Genomic DNA, 24,693 nt, shown 5'->3' on the forward strand with positions numbered 1-24,693 from the left:
AGTGCAATTCTTTGATTTTTTTTTAGTTTTTAGTTAAGATCCATAATTTATTGATAATTTAATTCTCAAAATGTAAGCAGAAAATCATTTTTTTGGAAATTTTCAAAGTAAAATTACTCGGTTATTTTGGACTTATTTAAAATATTGTAAAAAGAAAATATTTTTATTTTATCGAGATCTACCCAGCACTGAAAATATTAGCACTTATTTAAGATTCGCTCTGTATAGTATTTATATTCCACTCTGAGAATACCAAAATACCTTTTGTTCAAAAAAAGAAGCATCGAAATTGTTGAAGTTGTAGTCAGTTCAGGAACCACACAAAAATACATTTTGAGCTTTTATACAGGGTCTTAAATAAGTGCAAATATTTTCAGGGCTGGTAGATCTAAATAAAAGAAACATATGTTCTCTTTGCCGTTTTTCAAATAAATCCAAAATAATCGAGTTATTTTACTTTGAAAATATCCCAAAAAATATATTTTGTTCAAATTTTAGGAACCACTGGACCTTTTGTAAATTGTATAAAATTAAATAAATTAAAATATTTGTACTTATTTAAGACTCGCCTTGTATAATGTATGGATAATAAGGATTTAAATAAGAGATAATTTAACTTTTTATAGGTATATTTAATTAAACAAAATATAAAAAAAAACTAAACGCTAAAATAAACGAGTAATAAAGTTATTTAAGTTAACATTCATTTGCTTAATCGATTTCTTTACAGTCTCCATCAAATTTTCAATAGGTTTTGCATTACTTTGTCCCAAAACTTTTTCCAAAAAGGTTGGTATACGAGAAACTATATTATCCTTATTATTTACATCATTTCTTCGTAATACACCATTTTTTATGGCATTCAATGTAGTTTGTCTCGTAGCTTCAAGATCATTCATTTGCGATTCTATTTTTTCTTTTTCGATCAGATTTTCTCGAGCTGCTTTGAGTATGTTCTTTCTTACAACTTTCTGCAAAATGTTTAGAGGATCAGCATTAGTATTTTCATATTTTTCTTTAAAAATACTATTTTCTTTTGCTCCAGATAGATCATTATTGCTTTCCAAGTATTTATTTCTTCTAATAATTTGATCTTCGTTGTTTACTTCTTCAATATTGTGTCGACTTTTCAAAAGTTCACCATCTTGATCATACTTATCATCTTTTTGTTCTTCATTTTGTTCTGAAATAAAATGTCTAACATTGTAACGTTCTTCTAATTTCCTTCTTATATCATCAAGTAATAATTTTTTAATTTCACTGATATCTTCAGTAGTTTTCTCATCTATGTCTGTATTTTCTTCTCCTAAATTCGTTACCTTTTTATCTATATTCTTCTGAAGAATATTTTGATTTACGTCAGGCTCATTATCCATATTATTAAGTTTCGTTATTCTTTTATTAGCAGTTTGTTGTTCAACATTATTCACATTTTCTTTTTTCAAGTCTCCTGAAACAATTTCCCATTCAACATTTCCTTTACCATCATCGTTTTTTTCAGTCACTCCATTATTTTTATTCCACTCAATTTTTTCTTCAGTTACACCTTCTCTTGACTCAGTTTTGAGAGCAATAAAGTTCTCTAAAGAATCTAAACGTTTCTGATGAATAAATCTTTTTCTTCTCAGTCCAAAATATCTAGGATGCATCAAACTATTCTTCAAGTTCTGTTCCTCAATCAGAGCATACAAAGGCAGTAATGAAGGATGATCTTTTACCAGTGTCAACACGTCAACAGGTTGCCAAGGTTTTAAGTCTAAGGTTAAAGGTTTGTACTGTCCAAACAAGAAAGGCAACTCGTTGTTTAAAAGAGATCTTTTTGATCGTGGTGGAGGTATAGTGTTTTCATTAATGTCAGCTTCAGCAGTTAGATCATCAAGCGTTTTATTCCTTTTATCTTGTTTGTCGTTCAAAAGGACTTGAATATTTGATTTCTGCTTTTTTTCTTTCAAACAATTTTTGCAAGGGACTTTGTTTTTCTGTATTTTATGTTTTCCTAGTTTCTTTATGTCGTTCTTTTTAAATTTCATAGGACCATCCTTGGCAATTGTATTTAATAATGCCCTCCTTTTTCTAGCAAAGGCATAGTCAAGATCATCATAAAAATTTAACTCATCTAGCCCATTCTAAAAAAACAAAATAAAAATGTAGTTTAGTGGTAAAACTGTTCTAATAATGCAGAGGAAATGTAGCATATAGATAAAAAAAGCGACAGAGAATAGATAGATACGAATCCAAGTTGCTCGATACAACAGAACAGGACAATGCTTGAGAAGAGGGGAAGAAAGTTTTGACAATACAATGTCAATAAAGAAAGGTTTATTTGAACATTACATCGATCGAACATTACTGGAGATAAGAAGATATTATGTTGTGTAACAAAATAATGAAATGCAGGTATGTAGTATCAAAAAGAATTGCCATACGATTGAAAAAAAAGGCGTCAAAGACGGCTGGGGAATGACAATCGATAATAATTTTTGCCGAGGTCAAAACCGAGATGTCATTTACTTGGCCCGTACTCTACTTTATTTTTTAATGGCGTTTACTGCCAGTTAGCTTTAAGAAGGTAGTAATTTGTTTTTATAATGATTAAAAATTATTTATAAATGGTGTAGTTTAAAATTCGAGAATTTTTTTTTTTTTAAATAGATTTGTGTGTCTGTTTTTTAGTAAATAACGTCTAGAGATGAATCTCGCCAAAATTATTATCGATTGTCATTCCCCAGCCGTCTTTGACGCCGTTTTTTTTTCATTCATACGGTAAAATATTATATGTATAATATGGACCGGTAAGGCAGTATGTACGATGGAACACATTTGTATGTAAATGTGAAAACAGTGATGTGAGAGGAACTATATATGATTAAAAATACGATTAAGGCATCTTTTAACCGGCCAGGACAAGACGTGAAAAACATTAGACGATCAAATTAATTTTTCCAAAGCTCCTTGATTAAAAATTAGTGTTTTTAACACAGCCATGGCACTCTAGACTGAAATTTAAAATACGATTTTTTTAAGCGAAAATGTCAAAAAGTTGACACATGATACGTCATTCTATTCAGGATGCCTTTTTCTATCGAATAAAGTAGAAAAATACCGAGTGTGTGGTTTAAAAATCAAAAGTTGTAGTCATTTCCGGTGAAACAGGAAGTGACCAAAAACAATTGAATACATTAATCAATCCTAATTTGTCTCATATACTAACAGACAGACCAAATCTCGTTTTTTTATCTGCAAAAATAAAAATTTTATAGGGGTGAGCCACATTTGAGACGCACCCGGTATAGACATTACATAAAAGATGTACCCTAAGGATGTACCTATACCTATATTTAATACCAATGAGTAAGGGTAAAGCTAGAAAACAAATTATGATATGATATGATAATATTAGTAGCAATTAACAGAAATGTATCATTTTTAAAGCAAAATGAGAGTACTTACAAAAACAGACATATCACGATTCTTTTGTCCGTTGTATCCATACGTATCCTCCCAAGGATACTTATTTTTCTTTTGAGATTCGAACCACGGTAGCTTTAATTTTTTCACCTTTCCAATGTCTATTTCTTCCCTATAAACTTCAGAAAATTTATTCGGACCATTCCTGTTTCTTATGCTTATTGGCATCCATCTTCTGTCCATATCCAGGTTGAGTTTCTGCGGTTTATGCTTCTGTTTGGGGTGGAATTGATTCTTGTAGTACCAATCTTCGTCTGACTTCGCGAAGTTTGGGAACATGTCTTCTTCCACTCCTAGGTTTTCCATGGTGAGTTCATCTGAATCCATGGAATTTTTGAACAATTCGTCATTGTAATGATCTAAAATAAAAGGGATAAAAAATAAATTAGAAAAAAATGAATTGACAACAAGTGGATTAAATAAATTTTCCAAAGATATGCAAAATACAATATGATTGAAAAGAAAATCATATGATCCGTCTTGCTATGAGCTTCTCAAAAATATATAACACTATATTTATTTTCTCTACTACTTACTTCAATATTTAAAAGATATAATTTTCTTGTTAGTAGACCGTGATATATAACAAAAAAATCAAAATGGTTTTAACTAAAATAGTCATACATACAGATTGTTAACTGGACAGTTAATTATAGCGGAACAGAATGGCAACACTGCCTATTGAGAACACATGCACCTTATAGAGTTTTCTGCCGACTCGTCCCGTCGCGTCGGCTATCGACGAGCGGTCCGAGGTTGCCATATTTCAACCATAAAGCTCTTGCCGCAAGTAATAAACAAATTAACAACCTGTATATATTAAAATTTTATTTGAGACTGAAATATTTTACTTTTAAACTGTTACCACTGAATCTCTGAATATGTTTGTCTTCTTTTTTTATAAGGGGATTTATTATAACGGGATGGGTTTGCAAATATCTAAAAGTTTGCCTGCTAGCATTTTCCAGGCCTTCGACATTGTTGTAGTTGCCACGATATATTTCATATTTCAAGAATCCCTAAATACAAAAATTGAGAATGGAAAAATCCCGGGATCATGTAGGCTATCGTATGGGTCCATTGATCCCAATTCATTGATTTGGGAAATAGTCATTTAACAAAATTCTAATATTTTCAAAGTTGTGAGGGAAATCCCATCTTGCTGAAAGTATATTTCACGAGAATTATCTTTAGAATATCTAAAAGTTCCAGTACGATAGCTTCCAAGATTTGTAAATAGCGGTAGTGAGTTAAGTTGCCATGATATGTAAAAAAATTATTAGTGGCTTATAAAATAAAAAAAGAGAGATAGCAGTATACTTTTAATAATTCTTTAGCTTCTTTTATTGTTATCAATCATGGCCAATAAAAATTATTTTTTAATGAAAACTTTTAAATATTGCAGTAAACAGTGAAAATAAATGAAGACAGATCATATAATTTATAAATATACAGGGTTTTCCATTTAAGAAAACATAACTTTAGTTCATATCGTCAAGAATATTCTTTTCGTAGAATAAAATACTACGCCACTGTATTCTACGTAAAAAGTTCTACAATAAACAGTTGTCACCTTCTCGATATCTTTAACAACAACAGAGATACGGGGGGTGTCCCAATTTACAAAATTTTCAAAAGGATCCTGTAGCTCAGAAACGAAGAGGGCTACGAAAATTTTGTTTACAGCATCTTCCGTTTGACAAAAAATAGGACAGATTGTTGCAAACCGCACCCTTCTATCTTTAATAATAACGGAGATACCGTATGATTTCACCTAAAATGGGACACCCTGTACATCGAATGGTTTTTGAGAAAAAAAAATCAACTAAATGCCTACCTTGACATTCATATATACTCGTTTTCTAGCGATTTTGAGATTTTTTCTCGAAAACCGTTCAACGTACAGGGTGGCTCAAATTCGACGCTCATCATTGGGATTTCGGAAACCGTAAGAGATACAGGATCGGTTAAATGGAGGCAAAGTTGCGCAATTTGATGCTCAATAAAATGCCGTATTGCATTTTGAAAAATTCTGAATACTTCCGAATATATTAAAAAAAACGAATTTTCAATTTTATTTTCTATTGTTTCCTGGCTTTATTTGTTAAGATAACTTAAAATGAAAAACACATTTTCATGGCCACTTCTTCTGCTCTATAACTCTGTGTGATTAAATATTGACGCTGACGTATCGGCTCCTGACGACCATCATCAACTTATTTTTTTTAAATACGGACCTGATTTTTTTTTTTTCAATTTAATTAAATCCTTTCATCACTCTTAAAACACTATATATAGTCACTTTGATATTTGCGGACGTTTCGTACAGAAAATTCCATCACCAGAATATTTTATGTGATAAAAAAAATAAAAAATAAAAAATAAAAATGCAATACGGCATTTTATTGAGTATCAAATTGCGCAACTTTGCCTCCATTTAACCGATCCTGTATCTCTTACGGTTTCCGAAATCCCAATAATGAGCGTCAAATTCGAGCCACCCTGTACAAGACAATCGCATGAGTCAGTGGCGTACCATTTTTTTTTTCATTAAATCATTAAATTCCATTTTTTTAATATTTTCTTCCCTGTAAATCTGATATGAAAGGAAGTACTTTAAACCTCATGTTTATATTAACTTTTTGTCTTAAAAATACGTGACGAATCAACATCAACCCCTGTATAGCATTCCATTTAAAGTGTGAGCATATGTTTTTAATCCTGCATACTAACAAACTTACCTTTCATTCTAAATGTATCTTCCGGTTCGTCCCAGTACTTCCTCAAAAACTCCGGCTGCGTCACCGGTTTGGGCTTCCCCCAAGAACCCTCACTCTTAATTTTCTTCTTCAGCATATCCAAGTTAATATCTCGCTTCATCAGCTTGAATTTAGGCGGACTCTTTTGATTCCTGGCAAATTTCTCGAAACGCTCCTGGCTGAACTGGTTGTTCTTGTAGAAATTCGCTTTTTCTTCCAAGAGAACATGGTTTATGTCTCTTTTACCAACTATATGGTTAGGTATTTGTATGGTAGCTTTGTCGACTAGCATGTCTAGTTCGGAACTAGTCAGTTTGATGTTTTTCTTTGCAGCTTTCTCTTTGGCTCTGCGCTTGATGATTTCTTCTACCTCTTTGATGGTCAGGAAGAGGCTGTTGCTCGGCACTCTGAAATCTGGAGATCTGTAATCTAATAGAAATAACAATCAATATACGTGGTGTCACCGGATTGTTTTTACTAGAGAAATTTTTTTTTATTATTGACATTTTAAAAAAAAATTGAATTTGTTGAAGTCCTTAACTTTTAAGATAAGTTAGGGTGTCCCATTTCGGTTGCAAATGAGGATTTTCTTGCTTACTAGGAAACATATTACCTCGTGTTTTAGAGCTAATTTTCGTGAAACTATTATATCAAAAATATTCGAAATGAATGAATTAAACGACATGAGAGAAATGAAACCAAAAAAACAAATGAAAGAAATAAATTAAATTAACAAAATGACTGATGACTGAAATGAAGAACAAAATGATGGAAATAAAACCAAATGGGAGAAATTAAAAAGAGGTGAATGAAATGAAAAAAGGAACGAAATTAAAGAAATGAACAAAATGGCTGACATGAATAAATTAAACGAAATAAGAGAAATGAAAAATAACGAAATGACCACAATGACTAAAATCAATAGAATTTACAAAATGAACGAAATTAAAGAAATGAAAAAATGAACGAAATAAAGGAAATAAACTAAATGAACAAAAAAGTTTGTAATTTTGGCTAAAATGAATGGAACTGGCAAAATAAATGAGACAAACAAAATGTAAAAATTAAAGAAATAAAGGAAATAATGGAAATAAGGAAAACAAGGAAAACAACGGAAATAAAGGAAATAAAGGAAGTAAAGGAAGTAAAGGAAATAAAAGAAGTAAAGGAAATAAAGAAAGTAAAGGAAGTAAAAGAAATAAAGGGAATAAAGGAAGTAAAGGATGTAAAGGGAGTAAAGGAAGTAAAGAAAGGAAAGAAAGTAAAAGAAATAAAAGAAATAAAGGAAATAAAGGAAATAACGGAAATAAAGGAAATAAAGGAAATAAAGGAAATAAAGGAAATAAAGGAAATAAAGGAAGTAAAGGAAGTAAAGGAAATAAAGAAAATAAAGGAAGTAAAGGAAGTAAAGAAAGTAAAGGAAATAAAAGAAATAAAGGAAGTAAAGGAAGTAAAGGAAATAAAAGAAATAAAAGAAATAAAGGAAATAAATGAAGTAAAGGAAGTAAAGGAAATAAAGGAAATAAACGGAATAAAGGAAATAAAGAAAATAAAGAAAGAAGGGAAAAAATTAAATAAAGGAAATAAATTCAAAGGAAAAAAAGAAATAAAGAAAACAAAAAAAATAAAGGAAACAAACGAAATAAAGAAAATACAGGAAATATACGATATAAACGAAATGAGCTCATAATTAATAATAATTAGATAAACAAAATAAACAAAATTAACGAAGCGAATAAAATGGCTGAAATAAACCAAACGAAATGAGTCAACCGAGGAGTCAACAAAGGAACGAATAAATAAAGTATCAAAAAACAAAAAGATGAATGAAATATGGAACCGTTGTGATTTAAAAAAAACTTTTCCGTTCTATCTTTTTCTTTCTTTTTGATTAAGTATAAATATTTATTTTTCATTAAAAAATATAAAAAAGTTACTCTCCGGCCGGGAATCGAACCCGGGTCTCCCGCGTGACAGGCGGGGATACTTACCACTATACTACCGAAGACTTATGAAAACTTAATGCAATCTGCTATTTATTCAACGTAGTAATAGATTTACTTGAAACTATATTTTAATGATGAAAAATCAAAAATAATCAACGAACAAAGGCTAAAAATGCATTTTTAAGTTGAAATATTAAATTTTAATAGTAAATATTAAATATAGATTAATAATTTTATTTTACATCTGGAGTAGACTTGAGATAACGAATGATAACTACACTCACATGGCAAAAAAACACAACTTAGAAATTTTTGATCTACATAGTTTAAAATGTTATATTTTTTTATTTTTATCTCTATTTCCTTCATTTGTTAGCAAACTGTATATAAATATATCAACTTTAATTCGTAAACTCGTTTATTATAAACTTATATAATGACTTAAAGTTGATAGATTTATACCTATACAGTTTGCTAAAAAAAATCAAGGAAAGAAATATAACATTTTAAACTAGAACAAAAATGTTTCCGTTGCGTTTCTTGCATCTTAATAAATATCCAACTAAAAGATTTATTTGCTATTTAATGAAGTTTTTCAAAGCAGTGTAGAATACCTATGTTGATGATTAAGTACCTATACATATAGTACCTGGTTTAGTTTCATATCCGCTTTTCTCAATGTTTCCTCTTCTGGCTTTGCCAATAAAAGCCTTCAAATGATCATGAAGCAAATCTTTCTTGTCACCAGAAATCAGCTTGTTCTTTGGTCGATCTTCCTGTATAATATTTTTTCTATTGCTGTCCTTCTTAGTCATTTTTTCGTAATATTTTTGGTCCTGTTCCATTTCATCCAACATGCTTTTCTTGATTCCCTCCAGTGTAATTTTCTTCTATCATAGAAAAAGGATATTTTTTAACCGAATTTGATATTACCCTTATATTACTTTTAAAAAACGATATGGGAAATAACTTCCCCAAAAACATCATAAAATAATACTTTTCACTGTAGAATAATACCGGATGATCGAAAAAAAAACGGCGTCAAAGACGGCTAGGAAATGACAATCGATGGTAATTTTCGCGAGGTCAATATCTAGATATGATTTACATACACAATTCAAATAAAAATCAAAAATTAGCACGAATTATAGAAAGATTAAAAAACGATAGGACGTTTTCAGACACACATATGTTTTTTCAAAAAAAATATTTTTTCTTGAATTTTAAATTACACCATTTAAAATCATTTTTACTAAATCTCTATACCGGGTGCGTCTCAAAAGTGGCTCACCCCTATAACATTTTATTTTTTCAGATAAAAAAACCAGATTTGGTATGTTAGTATATGACATAAATTGGGATTGATTGACGTATTCAATTGTTTTTGGTCACTTCCTGTTCTGTCGGTCACTGGAAATCACTACAACTTTTGATTTTTAAATGTATTTTTGTAAATTTCCTGTCTCACAATGTACCGTTTGTGTCCAGGAAGGGTTCATAGTTTCATAGTTGTCGATTTTCGACAGAAATCAGTACCTGTATATTATTTCCTATATTTTTCATTTTATTGATTTTATGAAAAGCACTGTTCATTAAAATGTTGTACCCTATGTTATAGGGCTTGTTTCTCTCTACAATTTCCTGTCTCACAATGTACCGTTTGTGTCCAGGAAGGGTTCATAGTTTCATAGTTGTCGAATTTCGAAAGAAATCAGTACCTGTCTATTATTTCCTATATTTTTCATTTTATTGATTTTATGGAAAGCACTGTTCATTAAAATGTTGTATCCTATGTTATAGGGCTTGTTTCTCTCTACAATTTCCAGTCTCACAATGTACCGTTTGTGTCCAAGAAGGGTTCATAGATTCATAGATGTCGATTTTAGAAAGAAATCAGTACTTGTATATTATTTCCTATATTTATCATTTTATTAATTTTATGGATAGCACTGCTCATTAAAATGTTGTATCCTATGTTATAGGGCTTGTTTCTCTCTACAATTTCCTGTCTCACAATGTACCGTTTGTGTCCAGGAAGAGTTCATAGTTTCATAGATGTCGATTTTCGAAAGAAATCAGTACATGTGTATTATTACATATATTTTTCATTTTATTGATTTTATGGAAAGCACTGTTCATTAAAATGTTGTATCCTATGTTATAGGGCTTGTTTCTCTATACAATTTCCTGTCTCACAATGTACCGTTTGTGTCCAGGAAGGGTTCATAGTTTCATAGTTGTCGATTTTCGAAAGAAATCAGTACCGTAAAATGGGGGGAATAGAAACATAGTGGTGAATAGAAACAAAATTTCTGAAAAAAATCAAATCACGATTAAAAATATTCAAAGTAAAAAGGGTCGACATATCTAATTTTTCTATCATTGGTAATACACAATAAAATGTAAAAACTATATTTTTATCTGTGGCAGCACTATTTCTGTCAATCAGCTGATCAATAAATTTGAGATCGATTTTTCACCTATTTTGTATGGCGCGAAAACTTTATAAATAAAATATTTATTTTTAAAATAATACATAAGCTGGTACATGTAAGTTGTTATATTATAGGTATTGTTAATTATTGTTAAACCTACTTAAATATGTAATAATTTACTGTTTCTAATCACCTTATTGGAAATAGAATAGATAAAAACCTTAACATCAATGTGTGTTTCTATTCTCCCGAATAGCAGGTGAATAGAAACACAAATGTTATTTTTATTTAATATTTATATGCATATTTTTCAATAATCAAATTATATGTGTACGCAAAGAACAAACAAAGACCCATGTTTTAAAATATTCGGGAAAATAATACCACATTTTTATCAACTGGTATATCGCTAATAGCCTACGAAACTGCTTCTATTCACCCCATTTTACGGTACTTGTATATTATTTCCTATATTTTTCATTTTTTGATTTTATGGAAAGCACTGTTCATTAAAATGTTGTATCCTATGTTATAGGGTTTGTTTCTCTCTACAATTTCCTGTCTCACAATGTACCGTTTGTGTCCAGGAAGGGTTCATAGTTTCATAGTTGTCGATTTTCGAAAGAAATCAGTACCTGTATATTATTTCCTATATTTTTCATTTTATTGATTTTATGGAAAGCACTGTTCATTAAAATGTTGTACCCTATGTTATAGGGCTTGTTTCTCTCTACAATTTCCTGTCTCACAATGTACCGTTTGTGTCCAGGAAGGGTTCATAGTTTCATAGTTGTCGATTTTCGAAAGAAATCAGTACTTGTATATTATTTCCTATATTTTTCATTTTATTGATTTTATGGAAAACACTGTTCATTAAAATGTTGTATCCTATGTTATAGGGCTTGTTTCTCTCTACAATTTCCTGTCTCACAATGTACCGTTGGTGTCCAGAAAGGGTTCATAGTTTCATAGTTGTCGATTTTCGAAAGAAATCAGTACCTGTATATTATTTCCTATATTTTTCATTTTATTGATTTTATGGAAAGCACTGTTCATCAAAATGTTGTAGCACCCTTGGTATTTTTTTACTTTATTCGATAGAAAATGATATTCTGAATTGAATGACATATCATATGTCAACTTTTGACATTCTCGCTTAATAAAAAATAGTATTTTAAATTTCAATATAGAGTGTCATGGTTATGTTAAGAACACTAATTCTTAATCAAGGAGCCTTGAAAAAATAGATTTGATCGTCTAATGTTTTTAGTGTCTTGTCCTGGTCGGTTAAAAGATGCCAAAATCGTATTTTTAATCATATCTCAATTTTTTCGAATGGGACAAGGGTGGCTCATTAGCACATCTGGAAAAATCATTTTTTTACGAATAATTTGATACCACACACTTGGTATTTCAAGTCAAATTTTCGTTACGAACCGCAAATTATAATTTCAAATAAACCATACGCGAAAATGTCAAAAGTTGACATATGATGTCATTCTATTCAGAGTGTTATTTTCTATCGAATAAAGTAAAAATATACCTAAGGAGTCATTTAAAAATAAAAAGTTGTAGTCATTTCCGGTGAAACAGGAAGTGACCAAAAACAATTGATCGTCCGAATTGCACAACGACCTTAGCGCGTGGCCGCGGGCAGCACAGTAGGCAAACGAGACAGCGACACGTTGTTGCGCGCCGATTTAACAAAATAAATAATTTTAAACCTGCCGTCAGTTCGTTAATAATTATCGTATCGTGCTGATTTTTGCATAGAAATACTCATGAGTCTTTAGCGCTTCCGACGAGCTTAAATAACTGGATTATTTTTTATATTTTCGATTTGTTAACATTCCCCGAGCATATTATAACTTTGAGATAAAAATCTCTATTATAAATTTTAAAACCGACAAATATGAATACTATCATTTAATTAGTTATACATTTAGTTACAACATCTTAAAAATTTAGGTCTATCGGTTTATGCTAGCAGTAATAACGAGTATAAATAAAAAAATGGTCAATATAACGCTCGCCGTTTTTAGCGCACGTTCAGCTTTGGGTTTAGTTTTAGTGCTATTTTTACAGAAAATAAATTCTAAACTTTGATCAAATGACAAGAACATTATCATTGCCAATATCTCCTGGTTAAAATGTAGTTCTTTTTTCAAAATATTGCATTGTTTTAGCTTAAAAAAAACTTGAATTATGCGGCTTTTTTTGCGAGAGCTACCGGAGCTGCGTTAATAAAGAGATGGCTATGTACGTCAATCATAGTCACAATAGACTGTAATTTTACCTCGTCACGAGATTTTTTGGAAATATTGCACTTCCATTTATCCGAATTTCTACTAACTTTTGGCCTTTCTTTTCGGTCGCATTTCCCTCTATTTAATAATAAATAATTTAAAAAAACGCACAAATACTACTGGTAGTAAACGTGCTGTGGCAAAAATTTTCTATACTCCATGCAAACTAAAAACTATCGCAAATACTGTCTTTCTATTGACGGACATAGCCATCTCTTTATTAAAGCAACGCCGGTAGCTCTCGCAAAAAAGCCGGATAATTCAAGTTTTTTTAAGCTAAAACAATGCAATATTTTGAAAAAAGAACTACATTATAACCAGGAGATATCGGCAATGATAATTTTCTTGTCATTTGATCAAAGTTCAGAATTTATTTTCTGTAAAAATAGCGCTAAAACTAAAACCAAAGCTGAACGTGCGCTAAAAACGGTGAGCGTTGTAATGACCATTTTTTTATTTATACTCGTTATTACTGCTAGCATAAACCGATACACCTAAATTTTGAATATGTTGTAACTAAATGTATAACTAATTAAATGATAGTATTCATATGTGTCAGTTTTAAAATTTATAACAGAGATTTTTATCTCAAAGTTATAATATGCTCGAGCAATGTAATCAAAAATATAAAAAATAATCCAGTTATTTACGCTTGTCGGAAGCGCTAAAGACTCATGAGTAGTTCTATGCAAAAATTAAAACGATACGATAATTATTAACGAAATGACGGCAGGTTTAAAATTATTTATTTTGTTAAATCGGCGCGCAACAACGCCTCGCTGTCTTGCCTGCCTACTGGGCTGCCTGCGGCCACGCGCTAAAGTCGTTGTGCAATCTGGACGCTCAATTGTATACGTCAATCAATCCTAATTTATGTCATATACTAACATACCAAATCTCGTTTTTTTTAAACTGAAAAAATAAAAAAGTTATAGGGGTGAACCACTTTTGAGACGCACCCGGTATATAAATGCTAATGTTTATCTGTGTCGTCTCTATTTAAGTAACGACTTACTCTAGAAAGTTGCTTTTTTACTAAAAGATAGCTAATTGGCTCTTCTAAAAAATGTGGTCGCCGGATTTTTTGTTTATTTTCATTTAATTAAACAAAAAATAAAAAGTATATTTTTTTCCTGATGTCGTGGCGGATGCGCCAGTCTTCAACTAGTATAAAAATAAAATACAACGAGGCAGTAAGTGCCATTAAAAAATAAAAAAAGAGTACGGACAAAATAAATAAAATCTAGGGCTTGACCTCGTCAAAATTATCATCGATTGTCATTCCTCGGCCGTCTAAGCCGTCTTTGACGCCTTTTTTTCGATTGTATTTTACTTACACCGTGGAATTTTTCTAATGTGTCACTATGCCTATTATTCAACATCCTCTGTTCTATATTGAACGATACGTCATCGCCAGAAAACGACTCCTCTTGATCCTCACTGATTTCTTCCAATATGATATCTAGTTCTTCCTTACCCTCGCTGCACAGTGAACATCTTGCCCCAGTGAGTACGAAGAAGGCTATGGTATTTGAAGGTACTTCCAAAGAAATGTAAGGTCTGACTTTGGTCCTTCTTAATTTTGGTTTTAATATATCGTCGTGTGGAGACAGTAAACGATTCATAGTGAGCATTTGACCGTTGAGTAGTACTTGGCTGCAAATAATTATAAATATAACTGTATCTCTGAAAGAACAATGAATGTCAATAAAAGAGTTTAAAAATAGTAGATTAGTCGTGACTGACTAAGTTAAGAAAAAAACTCAAAATTTAAGTGAGGATGCAGTCAATAATCACCACATAGGCTAATATAACTACTTTTTCAAATTTGTCAAGCTTTCGAGAATTTTATTCCCATCATCAGGACGGTTTGACTGAGTCAATTAGCAAAAAAACTCTGCACAAAAAGGCCTTAAAAACTAGCATCGTATGACATTGGAATACAAAGACATTTCCTTTATAAAATATTAAAATACATATCCAACGACATTACTTTTCTTTTAAACACAAAACAAAAAAGATTTTTTTTTAAATTTACTAAACTAATTTCTACATTGTTGTTTCGAGCTCGATCAGTTATTTTGAGTCACTGTTTGATCGAGCTCAGGAGACTGAATTGGACATAACTTTTAATTGGCATTAAACGGCCTACACGATTTTTATATCAAAAGAAAAAAAGTCAGTGGCGCACATGATTTTTTTTTTGAAAAATATTCCAGTGATAACCCACATGCACGTCCCTGATAAATATGTCGACACTTTTTCAGCATTAAAATATGTAGTACTTACAGTAACTTTTACCCTCAAAATTTCATTCAAATCACTAAAAGTACAGAAAATTATAAAAAATCAAAAGATTATTAAGACTTTAACACCCTGTAGCTACGAAACAAAGCAGAATCGGACAGATGACACATGTTGATATGAAAAATAAATTTTATTTTTACGTGAGGAATCTTCCCACGAGAGTTGGCACATGTTTTTTGAAACACCCTGTATAAAAATAAACATTAAAGCGTTTTTAAAAAATCTACTCAAAATGGTACCATAATACGTTCGACAGTAAATAAAAATAGAATTACATTTATTTTTAACTATTTGTATTGCTTGGCGTTCGGCTCAATAAAAAAATAGGTATTTTGTTTGTACTCCAAGATGATGTGAATATTTGTCGAAAATGTTATTGAACTATTATAAATAACTTACTTTGGATTTTGATTTGAAACTGTTAACAAATACTCCTGAATTTCCATTGATCTTTCTGATGTGATACTTGGCACACGAACATGAGCAGTTTCAACAACAGGACCATCGTTGAGTACCAAAACAGTGATTGCTCCACTTCTAGGATATGCATTTTGATTTCTACTACAATGTACCGAGACATGGAGATTTTCATTGTCTTTTATTGGTACTACTTCTAATAGGAGAGGTCCCATGAGTTTTTTGTGAATGTATGTTGCCCAATAAACCTTTTAAAAATGCGTATAATAATTAATAACACAACTACAACAAAAAAAATATCACAATATCATTTAATGATTCTAAACTTACAGGAGAGGCAGTAGTGGTCTCACTAACTCTTGCCTCTCTGAAAACGACGTCATATCTAGCACGGGATGCTCTTCCAACTTGTTTCATCCACTCCATAGCTGAAGAAAATGTTACAGGTTGCAGATCTTTTGGAACCGTTGTCCAGAGGGCAGTTTTTACAAAACCAAGATCGTCTTTTGTAATCAAAGAACTATGGAATAGAGAAAAAATAATGTATTTTAACATGCTAATTTTTTGTTAAATATAATTATGTACCTAATAAATAAAGAATATTCAATATACAGGGTGGTCCGAACTGTATTCCGGAAACTTCGGCAGCATATTCTGCAGATAAAAATAAGTAAAAAAGTTCGTATAAATGTATGCCCGAAAATGCTTAGTTTCGGAGATACAGGGTGTAAAAGTTTCATTTTTATTTCAAGTTTCACCAAATATTTTTTGAAGTAACGTCAATATTTGAATGAAAATTGGTGTCTGGGAGTTTTTTGACATGAGAAATTTGATTTTGATGTCAATATGACTCCTACTAGTAGAGGGCGGCACCTACGTGTGTTTTAACTGTTTTGAAGCGTAATAACTTTTTGTCCGTACCTGTATAAAACTACCGAGCGAAAAAATATACATCTTTGTGATTTTTTACGTAAAAAATATCTCTTACGAAAGTAACCGTTCTTAAGATATTTAGAATGGAAATAGTAAATACATGTCATTATTGACGAAAAATAAACACGGTGAGTAGATAGTTATTTCAGTGAAATAATAAATTTGGGAAGTTTTTATTTTTTAAATTAATCATAAATTTTTCTGCAAAAAATGATGATAAAACAGTTTCTGTTGGACATTTGGCACAAAAATATTTCAAATTTATGATTTGAGTCTAATAACTATTTAGTCAACATGTTTAATTTATGTCAATCAATGATGACAGGTATTGATAATTCCTATTCCAAAGATCTCGAAAACCATTACTCGTAGCGATTTTTACCAAGAGACCTTTTTCACGTAAATAACGTCGTAAATGTATATTTTTTTACTCAGTAGTTTTATACAGGTACAAACGAAAAGTTATTACTCTTCAAACCATTTAAGAAATATGTAAGTGGCGCCCTCTACTAGTAGGAATCGTATTGACATCAAAATCAAATTTCTCATGTCAAAAAAATCCCAGACACCAATTTTCATCCAAATATTGACGTTACTTCAGAAATTATTTGAAAAAAATCGAAATAAAAATGAAACTTCTACACCCTGTATTCTCCGAAACTAAGCATTTTAGGACATACATTTATACGAACTTTTTTACTTATTTTTATCTGCAGAATATATTACCGAAGTTTCCGGAATCTTCGGACCATCCTGTATATTTGGAATATAGAAAAATATATAAAATTAGTTTATCGGAATTTAATAAAATATGCAACAATAATTATAGATTGAAACTTACGACTCCCACATAACTGCATCTACATTTTGCTCCAAATCGTTCAGATAATTTTCCAAGTTTCCATTTGTATCTTCATCGAAGGCACAATTACTTAAATCGCTTCCCGCAATTTTCCAAGTGTCTTCCTTATCAGGAAACTTTTTTAAAGTTTGTTTCAGAACGTTTAAGTCGTCCACATATTGGACAGTCGTTTTATTCGAACAATCTGTTAAAAGAAATTAAAAAAATAATAATAAAAACGTTTCTTCTTTCTGAAACACTTAAATAAATACTATTTGTATAAAAGGGTATTTATTATTTATAATACAAAACAGGCACCTTAAAACTTGCATGCATTTTAAACTTTAATATATGTACACACACCGGAAAAGTCTAGGGATATTACAATTTTATCCAGCCATTGTCAGTAATTTTATTATTCGCATTTCTGATATAATAAAATTAAAATAACCAAATAGTTTACAGGACGTATTGGAAATAAAAATGCGAAATTTACCGAATTTTTCAAATTTACCTTGATTTTTATTGAACTCAAAAAAATACACACATTTATTTTATTCTAAATTGTGAATTAAAAAAAAATAAAACCATTTTTACTTAATAAATGGTATGGCCTCCTCTACTGTTTATTACAGGCCTACATCGTCTCTCCATGCTCCTGATCAGGTTGTCAATCTCTTCTTGATGTACAGCTTGCCACGCTGCCATTCACGGCCCGAACCAGATCCCTACGAGTTTCACGAGGCATACCCATTCTCAAAATTCTTCTTTGGACCGCGTCCCATACGTGCTCGATGGGGTTGAGATCAGGACATTGTGCCGGTCAGGGTAAGATGTTTAATTGATGAGCATTGATAAACTCACTTACCACTCTGGCTGTATGAGGCCGTGCATTGTCATGCATGAGAATAACGTTTCTCCAAAATCGTTGGCATATGGTAACACGACAGGCTCAAGAATTAAATCACGATATGTGATTCCTGTTAGAAACCTTTCAAGAAAAACGAGATCGGTTTTTCGGCCTAACTGGACTCCTCCCCAGACCATAACTTTTCCACCTTGATAGTAATGCGATGTCGCCCTGTGTGCCTTTCAGCAACATCACCACTTTCACGGTAGCGTGCACTTAATCGCGATATTACACTTTGCGTTGTATTTAATGCTCTAGCTACGTCGATTTGGCGCATTCCGGGTTCGAGCATACCCATGGCCCTTAGCATTTCGTCTCTGTTAAGATGTCTACGCTCCATAATGTCGTTTAATACTAAACAGAGTTATTTGAATGAATTCTGGCCAGTTATCATAAAAACATAGCCAGTACAGGTTAAATTCGAACAATTGATGCTAGGTGCTTTTTATACATTTGACAAAAAATGCACAAACACTTCTGCAAATATCCCAAATTTAGAAATAACTAGTGTGACTACTTCGTTTCAATCGAAGTAGAAAGAATCGGCCTACAAATATGTGGTTGTTTATTCAAAACATTTATTTTTAACTTTAATAAAATGATATCCCTAGATTTTTCCGGTGTGTGTATTTTGTTCTAGTGGGCCGATTATGATAATTTTTTAAGCAATTTGTACCTAAATTATTTGAATTTTTAGTATCTCTTTCTAAATTAAAAATGAAAGTTTCCATCTGTCAATTATACGAGGGAAAACAAAATGTTGATCTTTTGGTGAAAGTTTGAAACACCCTGTAGAATATGTTAACAAAGCAAGAAATGTAATTTTCGCGGGTTTCATTTAAAAAAAAGTTTGATGTGTCACAACTTTATGACAGATCCTATATACTTAAATTTACTTGTAGCTAATAGGCATTTAAAACCCCATTACAACAGTATCACAGTTTTGGCAGAATGGCATTTATTAAATGAATAACTGAACATATCGAAGTTAATTAAATCAAATTGTTTAAGTGATATGTTCAAAAGTCAATAACTCGGAAACGGTTGGTTTGAGGTACATAGTGTGTATTTCTATTTATGCTTAGAATTGAAGGAAGAACCGAAATTTGCAATAATATACAGGGGGTTTCGCTCAAAAAAATATACTTTGATGTGCCACGACTTTATGACCGACCCTGTATATTGAGATGAATAAAAAACAAACTATCGAGAAAAGGTAAACCTAAATGATAAAATTATTTTTAAATTCCTTGCTTTGTTAACGTATTCCACAGGGTGTTTCAAATTTTTACCAAAATATCAACATTTTGTTTTCCCTCGTATAATTGACAGATGGCAAGTTTCATTTTTAATTTAGTAAGAGATACTAAAACGTCAATTAATTAATAATCAAACCTCGCAATAATTTGTAATAGTTTTTTAGATAATAATATATACAGGGTCCGGCAACAGTGCGTTGGGCATCTGTTGCTCCTATAATAAAAAACTTTTGTATAAGTACAAACCTAAAGTATGTATTCGGATGAATTTCAGGAAAATACTTGGGAAAACATTTTAGCTTCTACAGGGTGGGTCAAAAAAGTGTGAGTGAATCAAGATGATTTTTTTAAATGGAACACCCTGTATATTATTGCATTTTTGGCCTCCTACCTGATCACTTTGCGTAATCCGAATATATTATTAAATATATTATGATGGTTTCGTTAATATTAATAAAGAAATAAAAAAAAATTTTATTATTAATATTTTTTCAGTCTATTTTATAAAATTTATTAAAAATACAAGAAATGCCATGAAATCAAAACTATACTAGGTATTTACTATATAATTGGTCTGTACTTGGTTTGCTATAAATATCATAATCTTAAACAATACGGATGTTCAATATTCTATGCCAAACTTTCTGAAATATAAAACTATTTTTTCTTCGTTTTTTTTTAAATAGAACACCCTGTATATTATATCTTTTTTAGATAGAGAATTAAAAAATAAACATCTTTCGTATTTAAAGGATTTTAAAATGTTTAACGGTATTGCAGATATTCGTAATATTATATTACATATGGGTTTTTCAACACTATTTTTTTATCAAAGCCATCTAATGATTTTTGTCGTTACATTAAATGTTAAATAAAATGTTGCCTTTCATGTTCCTTACCATATCCTAGTTGCCAATAACATTTAACACCAAACTTATCAGATATTTCCAACAAGTCCATCACTGCTGTTGGATCCCAAACTCCCTTCACGGTTGGTCCGTCGTCTATACCAAACACTGGCGTCAATTTGGCCAAGTTGAACCACTCATTAATGCCGAACCACATCGAAGGAGTGATCACGATATCGGTGAAGTTGTGACTGATGACGTCTTCTTCGTCTTCGACATACTTGACGTAGGGTGTTGAAGGTCCAGAAAGTCGGATATACGCTGGGCTCAAGTGTCGAGCTAATAGAAGTGAAGTCTCGCTGAAAGATATAATTATTTAATTTCGAAATGGTATTCTTTATTATTCGAAAATGCTGAATATGGCCAAAATCTTATATTTTTGCGAGTCAATTAACAGACGCCACCCTTTATCAAGCGCGGTTTTAGGGGAGGGATAAAGGGGGTAATTAAAAAATTAAATGGGTGCCCCTATTTTTTATTACATACTTCTCTGTAAAATTCTATGAATTTTGATATTAAACACTCTATACCAAACATTAACTGTTTTTGAGAAAAAAAATTATTTGAAATTTTTGGACGAAAAAACTGCCTGTCAAAAATATATGTATAGCCTAAACTTCAAATTTAGTGATTACCACAACCACTGTGCCATAAAGAGAAGAGATGAGATCTCTTGCAAATAGCAATTAAATTGTTCAAATGTCATATAATAATGACCGCAGCTGTCATAATATGACATGAGCGATTAAAAAATTATCATAAATCGTTTTTTTTTCAAATAGAGAGCCACTTTTTTTTATTTTACTAGTGAAAAGGCTTTTCAATTCGTTACTTTTTGACTATACATGTTCCTATAGATACCTAAAACAAATTGTTTTTAAGTTATTTATTAAGATTAAGTTTTAAAGCGTATATTTTACTAACCAACTTACGTCAAGTGATGTAAAACAATAGATCTGGCCATGTCATATTGTGTCATATTGTGACACTTTGTTCAGAAAGCAGTATGTTATCGATCATCATTTTTCAGCCAACTTTGCGCTGTTTTTTTTTTTTTCCGATTAACTACATATCACTAAAGAGCGAAAATACCAGATATATTTTTATAAGTACACTTTTTAAACACTTAAACAGGCAGTATTTATAATGTAGGAAATTCAAACAATTCGTTTTCTGACAGATGGAAATAAATTGTCTGACTATTTGACATTTAATGTCAAAGGAAGCTAAATAAAATCAAGAAAAATATACGTTTTCAAACTAAATCTTAAATAACTTAAAAACTATTTATTTTAGGTATAGGAACATCGGAACATAACTCAAAAAGTAACGAATTGGAAAACCTTTTCACTAGTGAAATAAAAAAAACTAAATTTTACTTTTAGGCTATATAAATTTTTTTGACAGGTAGTTTTTTAAGAGAATTAAACTATGTAATAAAAAATGGGGGCACCCATTTAACATAAGAAAGTTGCTGTCAACTTCCGGCATTTCCGGAAGTGCTGCCATATTGAAAATATATTTAGTCGATAGATCTCGTTGTAAAACAATGATGTGGATAAAATTTCCAATCTAGATATTGTGGTTCTCTAGAAACATCTAATGCACGCTCAGTCTGGGACACCCTGTATACCCAAAATCAATTATGTATAGTTTTTGTTTTGTTTTTAAAAAATATGCTAAATATTTGTTATTAATATTTACTAATTAGTTATGTAAAAATTGATTGTAAAGTTGATTAAACATTTTTCAGCTAATGCTGAATTTTATTTGCAAATAAGACTGCTACTTTTAAAAACCAACGAATAGATAATACAAGGATAATACCAAAAATACGAATAAATAATAATAATTTCTATTAGGTGCTAACATTGTTTACAAATATTTTGAAAAATGTACATTTTCAATAGGAAACATGAAAATATAGAGCATTTTCAGAACATTGGATTACCCTGAAGAAACAGAAAAAAAAATATTTGGAAAAAAAATTAATTAATTATAAACATCTCCGCCAAAATGTCAAGAATCATTAAACGATTCTCTATCTCTACTTCTAATAAAAAATTAGAAGAATGTTTATTTTTTTAAGTTGGATAAAATGCAACAAAAACACGAATGTAATGCGTTTTATTCACAAATACATGTATACAGGGTGCTACAAATTCGAGGTACGAACATTGGTACCTATCTCGGAAACCGTAATAGATACGAAGATAGCTAAATTGGAGCAAAGTTGCGTCTTGGGATGTTTACCAAGATGCCATCAAAACAGTTTAGAAAATTTCAAGGATTGCTGAGTTTTTTGGAAAAAAAAAACAGATTTTTTTGAAAATCAATTTTATTTTTTCCTGTCGTTATTTTTTAGAAAATCAAAAAACTAATTACACATTCTCATAGCCACTTTATTAGGACTATCTGACAGTATTTTTAGATTTTTAAATTAACTGATAATGTGTGAGCTACAGAGACCAACTTAATTTTTTTAAATACGGACCTGCATCTTTTATTTCAGTTTTTAAAAGAATTCGTTCGTTTGAGTACGTGACACAAATTATCAGCTAATTTGAAAATCTAAATATACTATCACATAGCCCTAATAATGTGGCTATGAGAATGTGCAATTAGTTTTTTGATGTTCTAAAAAGTAACGACAGGAAAAAATAAAATTAATTTTCAAAAAAATCCGTTTTTTTTTTTAAACTCAGGGATCCTTGAAATGTTTAAAACATTTTTGATGGAATCTTGGTGAACATCCAAGACGCAACTTTGCCCCAATTTAACCATCTTATTCGTATCTATTACATTTACCGAAATACTACCGCTCCTACCTCGAATTTGTAGCACCCTGCATATCGTATGATAAAAAAAAACAGCGTCCAGTTGGCTTGGAAATGACGATCGATGACATTTCCCATATATTTACATTTAAAATGACAGCGATCTTCATTTCATAGCCATCGCTGATGCCGTTTTTGTTCGATCATACGGTATTTAGTTAAAATAATAAAATTTTTATTATTGGCTTAGAACTCCTTGAAGATTCTTGTTCGCTTGGAAATCACGATCAATGACATTCTCTGTATAATTTATAAAACGACAGCGATCTTCATTTCATAGTCATCGCTGAACGCCCTTTTTGTTTTCGATCATATAGTACCGTATGATCGAAAAAAAAACGGCGTCCAGTTGGCTTATATTGGAAATGAATCTAGCTGACTTTTCCCATATAATTTTACGTATAAAATTACAGCGATCGTCATTTCATATTTCATAGCCATCGCTAACGCCGTTTTTTTTTCTCATCATATTGTATTTTGTATTTATTAATTATTATTACATAACTTCATGGCTATTAAAATTGGAGATTGGAATCTTTGGTATTACAACAGCAATAGAAAACACTAATAACTATAATCACAATACACCAAAACACTTTGCTATAATCTACTTCGAAACTGCTGAAGAAAACAGGATTTTAACAAAGAAATTTTATTTTCCCGTTAATTTTTTTTGGAAATATTATACTGCAGCTTATTTGCACTGCAGCTACACAGTATTATTTAAAAAAATTGCCTTAATAATGGAAAATATATCTATTCTTTTGTCAAGATGTTCACTATAAATATCTTAATAAAAAACCATGCTATAAAAAATAATTTATTGAAAAAGTATTATATAATAAGCAAACTCCCGAATCTTTCTATTTTCTAATCTCTATATAGCTGTATAATAATTATAATGTAATAAAATCAAAAGTAGATATTTACCTCAAATTAACTCCAGCTAATAATACTCCCGGATCAACAGAAATACTCAAAAACTTTTCACTAACCGTATGCAGAGCATTTTTAGTGTTGATATTGTAGAACGCATCTTCTCCCAAAACTAAATTAATATAAAAAATTACCAAAAGTCTTAAAATTAACATTGTAGATATAGTAAAATTGCTTCAATATACGACTAATTTCTGATATTTAAATCAATTAATTAATTGAACTAAATACCTGAGGAAAAATAAAATTGCTTTCTCAGCATTCGCCTACTTTTCGATAGTTAATTGTTTTTCTTTTTTTAATAAACAATTGTCCTGGAATTTCAGTCATAACGCTCTTGACGTGTTCTAAAAAATTAAAGAAAAAGTAAATAAAAAGAATATTTTCATTTACTACTTTGTCTTACCTTTAATAGATGGCGCTATACCATT

At 30.6% G+C, this 24,693-nt stretch overlaps 1 protein-coding gene and 1 non-coding gene across 2 annotated transcripts; both read right to left on the minus strand.

The window, feature by feature from the left end:
• Nucleotides 1-631: 631 nt before the first annotated feature.
• Nucleotides 632-24,512, minus strand: LOC115888580. Its single transcript, XM_030908343.1, has 10 exons — nt 24,257-24,512; nt 20,481-20,788; nt 17,413-17,617; nt 15,969-16,158; nt 15,621-15,886; nt 14,252-14,570; nt 8,823-9,063; nt 6,210-6,656; nt 3,451-3,827; nt 632-2,126 (listed from the first exon to the last, which is right to left on the minus strand). The coding sequence occupies exons 1-10, from the start codon at nt 24,415-24,417 to the stop codon at nt 666-668; spliced, it is 3,975 nt and encodes a 1,324-aa protein (XP_030764203.1). The 5' UTR covers nt 24,418-24,512; the 3' UTR covers nt 632-665.
• Nucleotides 8,164-8,235, minus strand: Trnad-guc. Its single transcript has one exon. It is a non-coding gene; the product is annotated as a tRNA-Asp (tRNA).
• Nucleotides 24,513-24,693: the final 181 nt, after the last annotated feature.

The sequence above is a fragment of the Sitophilus oryzae genome, unplaced genomic scaffold (assembly GCF_002938485.1).
Source record: "Sitophilus oryzae breed Bouriz unplaced genomic scaffold, Soryzae_2.0 scaffold_801_pilon_pilon, whole genome shotgun sequence".
In the NCBI taxonomy this organism is placed as follows: domain Eukaryota; kingdom Metazoa; phylum Arthropoda; class Insecta; order Coleoptera; family Curculionidae; genus Sitophilus; species Sitophilus oryzae.

Bases quoted from the DNA above. Each gene is read 5' to 3' on its own strand.
- LOC115888580 (XM_030908343.1), bottom strand. From the start codon at position 24,417: ATGTTAATTTTAAGACTTTTGGTAATTTTTTATATTAATTTAGTTTTG. The intron at 20,789-24,256 runs GTAAATATCTAC...TATATCTTTCAG, and splicing joins TTAGCTGGAGTTAATTTGAG to CGAGACTTCACTTCTATTAG. The intron at 14,571-15,620 runs GTAAGTTATTTA...AATTATTTGCAG, and splicing joins GTTTCAAATCAAAATCCAAA to CCAAGTACTACTCAACGGTC.